The sequence below is a fragment of the Macrotis lagotis genome, chromosome 1 (assembly GCF_037893015.1).
Source record: "Macrotis lagotis isolate mMagLag1 chromosome 1, bilby.v1.9.chrom.fasta, whole genome shotgun sequence".
NCBI lineage: Eukaryota > Metazoa > Chordata > Mammalia > Peramelemorphia > Peramelidae > Macrotis > Macrotis lagotis.
Window position 1 is genome coordinate 274,535,365 of NC_133658.1, and position 14,114 is coordinate 274,549,478.

The 14,114-nt window shown below is 38.2% G+C and overlaps 1 protein-coding gene across 8 annotated transcripts in view; it reads left to right on the top strand.

Moving 5' to 3' along the window:
* The window catches only part of RTEL1 (regulator of telomere elongation helicase 1), a 116,974-nt gene that overhangs the window by 72,974 nt on the left and 29,886 nt on the right, over positions 1–14,114 (top strand). For all 8 annotated transcript variants that reach the window (XM_074210492.1, XM_074210493.1, XM_074210495.1 and 5 more), the window contains one exon: positions 13,951–14,074. In XM_074210492.1, the coding sequence (XP_074066593.1) occupies positions 13,951–14,074 (124 nt within the window). The remainder of the gene's footprint in view (positions 1–13,950; positions 14,075–14,114) is intronic.

Consider the following 14,114-nt stretch of genomic DNA (forward strand, 5'->3'; position numbering starts at 1 on the left):
CCCCCTCTCCTTTTTCTTTCTCCCATACCATTTCCCTTTTTTCCTATTGACTGCATTTTTACACCATATTTTATCTTCAAATTCAGCTTTCTCCTGTGCTTCAACTATAAAAGCTCCCTCTACCTGCTCTATTAACTGAGAATGTTCATATGAATATTATCAGTATCATTTTTCTATACATGCAGTTCATCCTCATTAAGTCCCTCATATTTCCCTCCTCTCCTCCAATCTCCATGCTTTACCTGAGTCCTGTATCTGAAGATCAAACCTTCTGTTCAGCTCTGGCCATTCCAAAAGGAACATTTGAAATTCCCCTGGTTCATTGAAAGTCCATCTTTTTCCCCTGGAAGAGGACATTCAGCCTTGCTGGGTAGTTCATTCTTGGCTGCATTGTAAGCTCTTTTGCCTTCCTGTATATTGTATTCCAAGCCCTACGAGCTTCCAATATAGTTGCTGCTAAGTCCTGTGTGATCCTGACTGCAGCTCCACAATATTTGAACTGTGTCCTTCTGGCTGCTTGTAATATTTTCTCTTTTACTTGGGAGTTCTGGAACTTGGCTATAATATTCCTAGGGGTTGGTTTTTTGGGATCTCTTTCTCGGGGGGGATCGGTGGATTCTCTCCATTTCTATTTTGCCCTCTTCTTCTAGAATATCAGGGCAATTTTCCTGTAGTAATTCTTTGAAAATGATGTCAAGGCTCTTTTCCTGATCATGACTTTCAGGTATTCCAATAATTTTTAAATTACCTTTCCTAAGTCTATTTTCCATATCAGTTGTGATATTTCACATTTTCTTTTAATTTTTCATTTTTTTGGTTTTGAAGTATTGATTCCTGATTTCTGGTAAATTCATCAGTCTCCCTGAATTCTATTCTTTGTCTGAAGGATTTGTTCTCCTCAGAGTTTTCTTCTCTTTTTTTCCATCTGACCAATTTTGCTTTTTAAAGCATTCTTCTCCTCAATAACTTTTTGCACTGTTTTATCCATTTGACTTAAGCTGGTTTTTAGCATGCTATTTTCTTCAGCATTTTTTTTTTTGGATTTCCTTGACTAAGCTGCTGACTTCATTTTCATGTTTTTCCTGCATCTCTCTACCTTCTTTTCCCAGTTTTTCTTCCAACTCCCTCATTTGATTTTCAAAGTCTTTTTTGAGCTCTGTCATAGCCTGAGCCCAATTTCTGTTTTTCTTGGAGTCTTTAGATGCAGGAGCTTGTGGTTCCTCATCTTCTGACTGAATATTTTGATCCTTCTTGGGCTCATTTGCAAACTATTTCTTAATGGTCTTCCTCTTGTTTCTTTGCTTGCTCATTGTCCCAGTCTAAGCCTGTTTTTTGGGGTGCTTCCTGAGCTTTTGGGACACTCCCACAAGGGTCTCAGTGTGTGGGGCACTGTCCTCCCTCCTGGTCTCTGTGAATGACCATAAGCGCCCCCCTCTGCCACGGGCCGAGGTGGGGGGCCCCTGTTGTTCTATGGGGGGGGCCTAGACTGGGATCAGGATCTGAATGTGGTCAGAGCCCCAGAGTCCTGTTCCAGGGACAGAGGACAGAGCTGGGCAGTCTCTCTCTCTTCACTCCTTTCCCTCAGCTCAATGGGCTCATGCCCTGGGGGCTCCTGCTTACTGGCTCCACCTCCTTCTGTTTCCTGGTCTGGGCTGCCTAAAGACCAAGCTGCTCCCTGTGTACCCTGAGGGCTGGGCTCCACATGCTAGCTCTGGCAGAGTTCCCCCACTTTGGGCCCGGTGCTCCCCCGGGGTGCAGCTCAAGAGACTCCCCCCTGCTGCTGTGAGGCAGTTCCCAGCACCTTGGGGCTGCCTCTGGGAGGCTGAAGTTCTTTTGCTCTGGTGGGCCACCCCTCCTGCGGGCTCCCCCTCTGACCCCGGGGAGCAGAGCCTTTCTGCTCTTTTCCAGGTTACCTTGAGTAGGAGAACTGCCTCACTGGGTCCCTTTGTGGGTTCTGTCTCTGGAAGGTTTAGTTAAGAGTCCTTAGCTTATGAGTTTTTATCAGAACTCCTAAGACTTGATCCCTTCATGTGGCTAGCCTGTCCACTCCTGTTCTATCTATTTAACTTCCTTTGTATCCATGTCATTCTCTTCAGATAATTCCTGTTCTTTTCCTCCCAATCTTAATTGTTTCTCTTGGCTTCATAATTTTACTCTTTAGAATTTTCTATCTTAGGGGGCAGCTAGGTAGTACAGTGGATAGAGCACCAGCCCTGGAGTCAGGGGGATCTGAGTTCAAATGTGGCTTCAGACACTTAACCTAGCTGTGTGACATTGGGCAAGTCACTTAGCCAACATTGCCTTGCCAAAAAAAAAAAAATTTTTTTCTATCCTTCCTGGTTTGACTGCTCCCATAGAATTTAGGCCAGGCAGTCTTTCCTACCAAAATTTAAAATGTGTGAGAGCTTATTTCTAGCTTGTCTTTCCTTTGACACAAACTCTGGGAGGGTGAGAGGAATTAGTGAACCCTCTAAGATTCCTATCAGTTCTACTCTAGCAATTAATTCCTCTCTGTAAATGAAAATGGTTTCCAGAATAGAATTACTCCTTATTAATTCCTTTATCTTATGAAAGATAAAATTATCACTAGAGCAAGTTAGAAAGTTTTGGGCTGCTCTGCTTTTGGCACAGAAAGTGCTCCAAAAGATCTGAATAATTTAATCCATTATAGATGTTTCATGTCTTTGTAATTATACCCTCCTTTATCTTTTTTCTTCTTTCTCTTCATGTAGCCGATGATAAAATTACTTCTCATTTGCTCTCCACTAATGTTCAAACAAATATTCTACACTATGTTCTCCCTTCTTGTTGCTAGATTTCCTCTCATGAATGTATTGTTTTAATAATCAGTGCTGCATTTTAACATGCCCTTTTTTATAAATAAGTAATACCCATCCAGAGGAATTCCATTCATAGATTTCATCCTGCCTAGTCTTAACCCATACTTTTGAGGTCAATTTTATCTAATTGCATTAGAACTTCTAGTTATTTTTGTTTATTCCTTAGATTTTGTATTTTTATGTGTAGACATTTGAGACCATGGGTTTGCCTCCTGTGAATGTCTGGATGTCTCAACTGATACATTTCCTTCATTGTAGCTATCTTTTATGGTGTCTCAGAGTTACCTACCTCCTTTTTTGTTCTTCATTTTTTTATATTAGTGATCTTTTGATTCAGTTTACAAGATACCAGACAGTAACATTCTGAACCTTGAATAGTGAAAGGATAAGGATAAGAAAGGTCATAGAAATCCACACTTGTCTGTCTCTGGGAAATACAGTGACTGACCAGAAGTAGCCCAAGGGAGAGGTGATTTCAAATATCGCTTACTTATTCTGTGCTATCTGAATGTGATCATAGGAGAGGTCAGAAGACTTTATATTTTGGGACTCCATGTATTCCCATCCTGTTTTTCTAGCAAGGTGACTAAATCTCATCAACTGATCCAGATACTGGTTCATTTCCTGTAAAAGAACTTAGATGTTTTTATTTGGGTGGTGACTCTAACATGGCAATGCCTTAGTTCATTTTGTTTTCTTAAGACTTTTCTACAAAGCTTACCACAGGCTCAGCTTTCATAAATTCCTCATGATCAGTCAGTAGTGAGTTACCATAACAGATATAATGCTAACCTTATTAGGTAAAGTTGAGGGTTACTTAAAAAGCAGTGGAAAGGTTTATGGTCATTGTGAATAGGCTACAATATATTACCAAGGAGGAATGCTACTCAGGAGATTGTTTAAAGACATCCAAGAAATGTCTAGAAAAAATGTTGGGTCCATCCTGTTATAAAACTTAAGAAATAACAGATAGACAGCTTGCATTCTCCATTGGTCCCAATCTTACTTCCCTCCTCCCACTCCCCACCCCAAGGAAAGCAATCTGTCAGTCTTTATTTTGTTTGTTTTTGTTTGTACATTGATCCAAATTGATTGTGAAAAAAAGTATAAGAGATAACAAAACAAGATCACATAATAAGATATGTTTTTTTTCTAAATTAAAAGAAATAGTCCTTGAAATTTGTTCAAACTCCACAGCTCTTTATCTGATACAGATGGTATTCTCCATTGCAGACAGTCCAAAATTGTCCCTGGTTGTTGCACTGATGGAACAAGCAAGTCCATCAAGATTGAACATCACCCCCATGTTGCTGATAAGGTGTACAGTGTTTTTCTCCTTCTGCTCATCTCACTCAGCATCAGTTCATGCAAATCCCTCTAGGCTTCCCTGAATTCCTGTCCCTCCTGGTTTCTAATAGAACAATAGTGTTCCATGACATACATATACCACAGTTTGCTAAGCCATTCCCCAGTTGAAGGACATTTACTTGATTTTCCAATTCTTTGCCACCACAAACAGGGCTGCTATGAATATTTTTGTACAAGTCACTTTTTACCCTTTTCCATCATCTCTTCAGGGTGTAGACCCAGTAGTGGTATTGCTGGATCAAAGGGTATGCTGATTTTTGTTGCCCTTTGGGCATAGTTCCAGACTACTCTCCAGAAAGGTTGGATGAGTTCACAGCTCCATCAACAGTGTAATAGTTTCCCAGATTTCCCACAACCCTTCCAACAATGATCATTATCCTTTCTGGTCATATTGGCCAATCTGAGAGGTGTGAGGTAGTTCCTCAGAGAAACTTTAATTTGCATTTCTCTAATAATTAATGATTTAGAGCAATTTTTCATATGACTATGGATTGCTTTGATCTCCTTATCTGTAAATTGCCTTTGCATATCCTTTGACCATTTGTCAATTGGGGAATGGCTTTTTGTCTTAAAAATATGACTTCAGTTCTCTGTATATTTTAGAAATGAGTCCTTTGTCAGAATCATTAGTTGTAAAGATTGTTTCCCAATTTACTACATTTCTTTTGATCTTGGTTACAGTGGTTTTATCTGTGCAAAAGCTTTTTAATTTAATGTAATCGAAATCATCTAGTTTGTTTTTGGTGATGTTCTCCATCTCTTCCTTAGTCATAAACTGCTCCCCTTTCCATAGTTCTGACAGGTAAACTAGGCCTTGATCTTCTAATTTGCTTATAATACTGTTTTTTTATGTCTTAAGTCCTGTAACCTTTTGGATCTTATCTTGGTAAATGGTGTTAGGTGTTGGTCTAATCTAAGTTTCTTCCATATTAACTTCCAAGTTTCCCGCAGTTTTTATCAAAGAGAGTTTTTATCCCAATAACTGGACTCTTTGGGTTTATCAAACAGCAGATTACTATAATTGTCTCCTGCTTTTCCATCTAGTCTATTCCTCTGGCCCATCACTCTATTTCTTAGCCAATACCAAACAGTTTTGATGACTGATGCTTTATAATATAATTTTAGATCAGGTAGGGCTAAGCCCCCTTCTTTTGTACTTTTGTAATTTTTTTGGAATTTTGATTGGTAGGGCACTAAACAGATAGTTTAGTTTTGGTAGAATTGTCATTTTTAATATTTTAGCTCATTATCTATGAGCAGTTGATATTTGCCCAGTTATTTAAATCTGATTTAATTTGTGTGAGAAGTGTTTTATAATTGTTTTACAAAAATTCTGAGTCTGTCTTGGCAAATAGACTCCCAAACATTTTATATTGTCTAAGGTTACTTTGAATGGGATTTCCTCTTTTTATCTCTTCCTGCTGTACCTTGCTAGATATATATAGAAAAGTTGAGGATTTATGAGGGTTTATCTTATAACCTGCAACTTTGCTAAAATTGCTATTTGTTTCCAGTAGTTTATTTGGATGATTTCTCAGGATTCTCTAGGTAGACCATCATGTCATCTGCAAAGAGTGAGAGTTTTGACTCTTCCTTCCCAATTCTAATTCTTTCACTTTCTTTTTCTTCTCTAATTGCTGAAGCTAACATTTCTAATATGGTATTGAATAGTAGTGTTAATAACAGGCACCCTTGTTTCACCTCTGATCTTATTAGGAATGCCTCTAGCCTCTCTCCATTGATTATAATGCTTGTTGATGGTTTCAAATAGATACTGCTAATTATTCTAAGGAACAGTCCATTTATTTCTTCATTCTCTGGATGCTGTATTTTGTCAAAAGCTTTTTCAGCATCTACTGATATGAACATATAATTTCTGATAGGTTTGTTGTTGATATAATTGAGCATACTAATAGTTTTCCTAATATTGAACCAACCCTGCATTCCTGGGATAAATCCTACTTGATCATAATGTATTATTCTAGTGATAACTTGTAATCATTTTGCGAAGATTTTATTTAAATTTTTGCATCTATATTCATTAGGGAGATAGGTCTATAATTTTCTTTCTCTGTTTTAACTCTTCCTGGTTTAGATATCAGCACCATATTGGTTTCATAGAAAGAGGCAGAGTTCCATCTTTCCCAGTTTTTCCCAAGAGTTTATATAGAATTGGAAACAACTGTTCCTTAAATGTTTGGTAGAATTCACTTGTGAATCCATCAGGCCCTGGAGATTTTTTCTTAGGTAGTTCAGTGATAGCTTGTTGAATTTCTTTTTCTGAGATAGGGTTTTTTAGGTATTTAATCTCTTCTTTGTTTAACCTGGGCAACTTATGTTTTTGTAAATATTCATCCATTTCACTTAGATTATGAAATTTATTGGCATAGAGTTGGGCAACATAATTTCGAATTATTACTTTGATTTCCTCCTCATTGGTGGTGAGTTCACCTTTTTCATTTATGATACTAGCAATTTGGTTTTCTTCTTTTTTTTAATCAAATTGACCAGAGGTTTATCAATTTTATTGGTTTTTTCATAATAGCAACTTTTGGTGTTATTTATTGATTCAATAGTTTTTTTGCTTTTGATTTTATTAATTTTTCCTTTAATTTTTAGAATTTCTAATTTGGTATTTAATTTTGGATTTTTGATTTGTTCTTTTTCTTATTTTTTTAGTTGCATGTTTAATTCATTGATTTCCTCTTCAATTTATTCATGTAAGCACTTAAAGCTATAATATATCCCCTCACAGTCACTTTGAATAAATCCCATAGGTTTTGATATGTTGTTTCATCATTATCATTATCTAGGATAAAATGGGAAATTCTTCTATAATTTGTTTTTTGGTCCACTCATTTTTTAAAATGAGGTTATTCAGTTTCCATTTGGTTCTGGGTCTGTATCTCCTTGGCCCAATATTCATATAACTCTTATTGCATTGTGATCTGAGAAAGATGTATTCACTATTTCTGCCTTTTTTGCAGTTGATCATTAGGTTTTTATGTCCTAGTACGTGGTCAATTTTTATATAAGTTCCATGTACTGCAGAGAAAAAGGTATGTTCCTTTCTATCCCCATTCAGTTTCCTCCATAAGTCTACCATATCTAATTTTTCTAACAATCTATTTACCTCCTTAACTTCTTTCTTGTTTATTTTATGATTTGATTTATCTAGATCTGAGACTGGGAGGTGGAGGTCTCCCACTAGTAGAGTTTTGCTGTCTATATCTTCCTGTAGTTCTTTTAGCTTCTCCTCTAAGAATTTGGATTCTATCCCACTGGGTGCATATATATTCAGTATTGCAATAACTTTATTGTCTATGGTACCTTTTAGGAGGATAAAGTTTCCTTCCTTATCTCTTTTAAAGCTATCTATTTTTGCTGCTGCTTTGTCTGAGATAAGGATTGCTACCCCTGCTTTTTTCACTTCGGTGAATTAAAATATATTTTGCTTCAACCTTTTACCTTTACTCTATATGTATCTCTCTGCTTCAAATGAGTTTCTTGTAAGCAGCATATTGTAGGATTCTGATTTTTAATCCACTCTGCTATTCACTTATGTTTTAAGGGAGAGTTCATTCCATTCACATTCAAAGTTATGATTACTAATTCTTTATTGCCCTCCATGGTATCTTCCCTCTGTATTTTCCCCCTTCCCCCTTTTCCATATTCCCCAGTATTTTGTTTCTGAATACCACCCCCTTCAATGTGTTTGCCCTCCTATATCACCCCCTCCCCCTTTCTTTCCCTTTTCCTTTTTTCCCTTTTCCCTTCCCTTCCTGTTGTTAGTTCCCCTTTTTCCCCACTGCCCTTCCCTTTCTTCATCCTCCCTCCTCATTTCCCCCTTTTAATACTTGAAAGGTTAGATGTTTTTTTCAGTTAACTAAGTATGTGTAAGTTGACTTTAAGCCAAGTCTGATGAGAAGAAGATTTGGGTGTTTCTTATCTCCTCCCTTCTTCCCCTCTATTATCATAGGTATTTTGTACCTCTTAGTGTAATGAGATTTACCCCATTCAATCCCCTCCCTCCTCCCCTCTCCTTCCTGTACCCCTTTTTAAGGAGGTAGTATTTTTTAGATCATTCTATCTGAGTCATAGAAAAATCTGAGTATCCATCACTTATAGCTAAGTACATTCTGTCTAATATAGTTAAAATCCTTGAAAGTTATTAGAGTCTTTCTCCCAAGTGGGGTTAAAGCCAGTTACATCCCACTGGATAGTAGTCTCATGGATCGGTCATGAATGTCCATCACTTCTGGCTAGGTATATTCTCTCTGTTAGAGCTACAATTCTCAAGATTTATGAGAATCTTTTTTCCCCCATGCTGGGATATAGTCAGTTCCAACTTAATGGATGGCAGCTTTTTTCTTCTTTACCAACCCCCCTTTTTTTTTTAACCTTTTCATGCTTCTCTTGAACCTCCTGTTTGATGTCCAGATTTTCTATTTATCTCTGGTCTTTTCATCAGGAATTTTTGGAATTCTTCCATTTTGTTAAATGTCCATCTTTTTCCCTGGAAGAAAAGGCTCAGCTTTGCAGGATAGTGGATTCTTGGCTGCATTCCAAGCTCCCTTGTTCTTCAAAATATTTGGTTCCAGGCCCTTTGATCCCTTAATGTTGATGCAGCCAGGGTCTTTGTAATCCTTAATGTGACTCCTTGATATTTAAATTATTTCTTTCTGGCTGCTTACAGGATTTTCTCTTTTATCTGATATTTGTAGAATTTGGCCACAACATTTTTCATTTTAGGATCTTTTTCTGGAGGGGATGGATATATTCTTTCATTGACTACTTTGCCCACTGGTTCCATGATAGCAGGGCAATTTTCCATCACTAGATCCTATAATATTAAGTTCAGGGTTTTTTTTCTCTTCAATGTTTTCACGAAGTTCAATAATTCTCAGGTTGCCCTTCAATCTATTCTTGAGGTCAGTGGTTTTTCTGATGAGGTATTTTACATTTTCTTCTATTTTTTTTATTTTTGGATTTTGTTTAACTGGCTCTTGCTGTCTCATGGAGTCATTAGTTTCTGCAGACTCCATTCTTTTTTTTTAGGGAGGAGGTTTCTTCATTAACCTTTTGCAACTCCTTTTCCAATTGGTCAGTTCTACTTTTGAAAAAGCTTTCCATTTGACTAATTGAGGTTTTGAGAGAATTATTTTCTTTCTGTATTTGTCCAATTGAGGATCTGAGAGATTTATTCTCATTTTGTATTTGTCCAAATTGTATTTTCTAAGGATTTGTTTTCTTGTTGCAAGGTATCAATTGTCTCTCCCAAATTTTCCAGTTGATTTTTAAACTCCTTCCTTATTTCTTCAAGGAAGTCTTTCTGTGCTGAAGACCAGATCATATTCTCCTCAGAGGTTCTAAGTCTCTCTGAGTTAGTGTCTTGTCCTTCCAAGAATTTTTCTATGGATCCACCTTTCTGCTGACCCTTCTTCATTTTGCTAAAAACCTTGAGTTGAGGAGGGGCTTGGGATCCCTAGAGGCTTTACTCACTGATTGCAATTTCTCTTGCTGGCCAGTAGGAGGTGTTGGTTGCTTTCTCTGGAGTGTCTCTAACCTTGATTGAGGCCTTCTCCCTTAGCTTGAAGAGAGTCATTGAAGCTGTTGGATCCTTTTGCCTTCAATCAATGATGGGCTTTACCCTGGGGTGAGTTCATTCCTTTCCCTATTGTCAGCTGGGCTAGTTCTTCTGCTCACACACCTGTGCCTGAGGCAGAAGTAGTCTGCTATTGTTTGTTCCGGGAGGAGGCCTCAGGAGCAGTGGAGGTGTGGACTCAGAGTTCCTCAGACCAGAGGAGCCCAGGGATTGTGTCCTCAGCTCTCCTGCACCAGAATTTTCCCCACAGCCCTGATGGCAGGCTCTACAGGATCAAAGCCAACACCAGTGCCTTTGCTCCTTAGTTGACTCAAGCCCCTGCAGTCTAGCCCCACTGCTGATCCAGCAGGTCTGTCCCTTGAGCCCTCAGAATCCTCAGCTCCAATTCAGCCACTAATCTGGCTGATCCCACCCTCTGTGCCCAGACTCACCCACCCGGATTCACCCAGGGCTGCTGGGGGAGACAAATCCTAAGGTAGAAGTTCTTTCTCCTGGCTTTTCTTTCAGGGTTTTGTGGGTCAGATTTCTGTTAAGAGGTTTGTTTCATATGCTAGATGGGGAAAGATCAGGAGACTTTAGAACTGTGCCTGTCTTCTCTCCACCATCTTGGCCAGAACCTTCCCATCTATTCTTGACTCATCAACTTCCTTGACAACTTTGCTACATATAAGTGTTGATGAGCCTTGTAATATCCTGTCCTTAATGTTCTGGACCTCTTTGAGTCCAGTGTCCTCCAATCTCTACAAATAGTTGTGGGACCACCTTTTAATAGGCACCATCACTTCTATAATATTGCACTCTGAAGATATCTTCTGTCATATCATCTCTGTTTCTTCTTTTATTCTCTTATTGCTCTTGAACCTCTTCTTTGATATCACACTTGGTCCCTCTAGCATTTCCTGTTCATACAATTTGTCATTTTCCATCATTAGTTCATTTGCCAATTGTCCTCTGTCCATTATCCTCTTAATTTTTGTATTTCTTACTCTACTGATCCTCTCTCCTGAATATAAGCTGTTTAAGCACTGCTGGAAAAAAGATCATCAAATTGTTGACTTGGTTCCACTTTAAATTCACGCATCCTTACTTCTGCTGAACTCCCTCCCATAGCTATTTCTTTTTCTCATTTAGCCATATAGAATTTTAATTCTAGGCCCTTTCCTCTCTTTTCAGACTTCTTATTCCTAGACCTCTGCCGCAGTTCACACACTCTGAACAAATGCTCTTGGTCCCTTTACTGAGAAGCATAACTCTGATGTGAAGACTCCTCCACCCTCTAGAGGAGAAGATTGCTCTCTTCTATTGTCTTTTTTTTTTTTTTTTGCAAGCCAAATAGGGGTTAAGTGGCTTGCCCAAGGCCACACAGCTAGGTAATTATTAAGTGTCTGAGACAGGATTTGAACCCAGGTACTCCTGACTGCAGAGCCAGTGCTTTATCCACTGGGCCACCTAGCCACCCCTCTTCCATTGTCTTTGACCCATACTAGACCAAACAATTAGGTGACACTTTCTAGGATTCTTGCACCTTATTCTTCCACCACTCATGCCAAACTAGTCATACTTTCTTTCTAGATATTCCACATACAAGATTAGCCTATCTCTCAACCTTGGTCTTAGTCATGTTGTGAAAGAAGAATCAGAACAAAAGAGGAAAACCATGAGACAAGAAAAAACATTTAAAACATGAGAATAGTATGCTTTAATTGGCACACAGACTCCACAATTCTTTCTCTCTGAATGGGAATGGCATTTTCCGTCACAAGTCTTTTAGAGTCATCTTTGATTATTGTATTGCTACGAAGAACCAAGTCTATCATAATTGGTGTTGCTCTTTCTTGTGTATAATGTTCTGGTTCTATTCACTTCAGTCAGCATCAGTTCTTGTAAGTCTTTGCTGGTTTTTCTTAAATCCACCTGCCTATCATATTTTTGTACATGGGAGTCTTCCCCTTCCTTATGATCTCTTTGGGATACAGACCTAATAGGAAATCACAGTTTTATTGTCCTTTGGACATAGTTCCAAATTATTCTTCAGAAAGGTTGGATCAGGTCACAGCTCCACCAACAGTGCATTAGTGTCCCAGTTTTTCCACAATTCCATCAATATTGATCATTTCTTTTTTCTTTCATCTTAGCCCATCTGATAGATATGAGGTACTTCCTCAGAGTTGTTTTAATTTTCAGCTCTCTAATCAATAGTGATTTAGAGCATACTTTTTTCATAAAACTGTACATAGCTTTAATTTCTTCATCTGAAAACTTCCTGTTTATATCCTTTGACCAGTTGAACCCCAGGCATTTGTCTGGAACACTGTCTCCTCATCTCTACCTATAGACTTTCCAGTTTTCATTAAAGTCCCAGCTAAAAATTCCATCTCTTAATTGAAGTCTTCTCCAACTTCTCTTAGTTGTAGTGCCTTCCCTCTGTTAATCATCTCCTAGTCTGGATAGAGCTTGCTTTGTATATATTTATTTGTATTTTCTATCCTTAAATAGACTAACAGTTCCTTGAGGGCAGGGATGTCTTTTGCCTCTTTTGTATCTCCACTGTTTAGCATAGTAACTCAAAGTAGAGTTTTTTTTTTTTTGTTTTTGTTTTTGTTTTTTTTTTTTTTAGTTTTTGTAAGGCTAAGGGGGTTAAAATGGCTTGCCCAAAGCCACACAGCTAGGTAATTATTAAGTGTCTGAGTTTGGATTTGAACTCAGGTACTCCTGACTCCAGGGCCGGTGCTCTATCCATTGCGCCACCTAGCTGCCTCTCAAAATAGATTTTTGAGAAATGTTTATTGTTTAATTGAATGAATAGACCAGGAGTCAAGAAGACCTACATTCACGTGCGGTCTAAGACACTTAATAGCTGAGTAATCTTGGGTAACTCACTCTGTCTGTTCAGTTTCCACAGATGTCAAAAGTAGATAATCCCAGCTTCCCAGGGCTGTTATGAAGATTATATGAGATCATCATTATCACCCAGCATAGCACCAGACTTGATAAAGGCTTGTACCCTTCACCACCTCAGTTACTACCCTGCTGAAAAACTAAATGAGAGCTTCAAAAGACCAGTGAATTTGGAGTCCAAAGACACATTCTGCCCATATGTCTGATACTTGGAGGCTAATTTTAGATCATCATAACCCTCTGACCTTTTTTTTTTATCTTAAAATCAGGATAATAGTTCTTGTAATATCTTACTCATACATTCTTGTGAGGAGAGCAGTTTGTCCATCTTGGGTTGTGAATTGTTAATATTTTCATCCATTTTTTTTTACCAGCTTTGTTCTTGTTTAGTCATATTAGTCATATTTGACCCCATTTGGGGTTTTGTAGGCAAAGATACTGGAGTAATTTACCATTTCCTTCTCCAGCTCATTTTACTGATGAGGAAACTGAGGCAAACAGGGTTACGTGACTTGCCCAGGGTCACACAGCTAGTAAGCATCTAAGACTGTATTTGAATTTAGTAAGAGGAGTCTTCCTGATTCTAAATTCAGCACTTTATTCACTGTGCCCACATACTTAATCATCTTTTCCACACCTCTTCCATCTTTAATCTTTTCCTCTTCAGTTGCTCCTTCCCCTTCATTTAGAAACATGCTTAGTAAAATCTTCCCTGGCTTTATTTAAAGTATAACACAAATTAACTTTCTCTTGACTCTACCACTCTCTCACACCACCAACTATTTCCTCTCCTTTAATGAACAAGCATTTTTCACTCATACCGGAACCCAAGGTTATCTGCCTTCAGTTCTACCACTTTGGAAATTGCCCCAAATATGAGAAGTTAGAATTTAATGTATGCTAATTCCCATCAGTGACAACAATGAAAAATATGCCCATTTTCTCTACCTTGCCTTTACCTCAACCTAAGTATTTTTGTTGCAGATGAACTTCCTTTTATTTATTTGACACTGAATAATTGAGTGCAATAATTATTTGCAAGTCTCCGGGCTTTAGCATGGATATGTACTTATTCATATTTTGGGGGAATAATTCTATTTAATGATGGAGAAGGGATATAGATTTCATTCTTAGCATCTCCTGTCAAAATAGATAGGACACAAACCTGGTTTGAAGGACTGAGAGACATGTAGGACTGAATCTTGAAAGTATGAAAAATGTAGCTCTCCTCTCTCTCAGGTTCACTAACAATGATGCTAGAGCCCAGTTGCCCTCCTGGGTGCGCCCTTATGTCAAGGTCTATGACAACTTTGGCCATATTATCCGTGATGCAGCCCAGTTTTTCCGAGTTGCTCAGAAAATTGTAAGTATCCCAACTCCATCTAGGGTCCAGGGAAGGGATG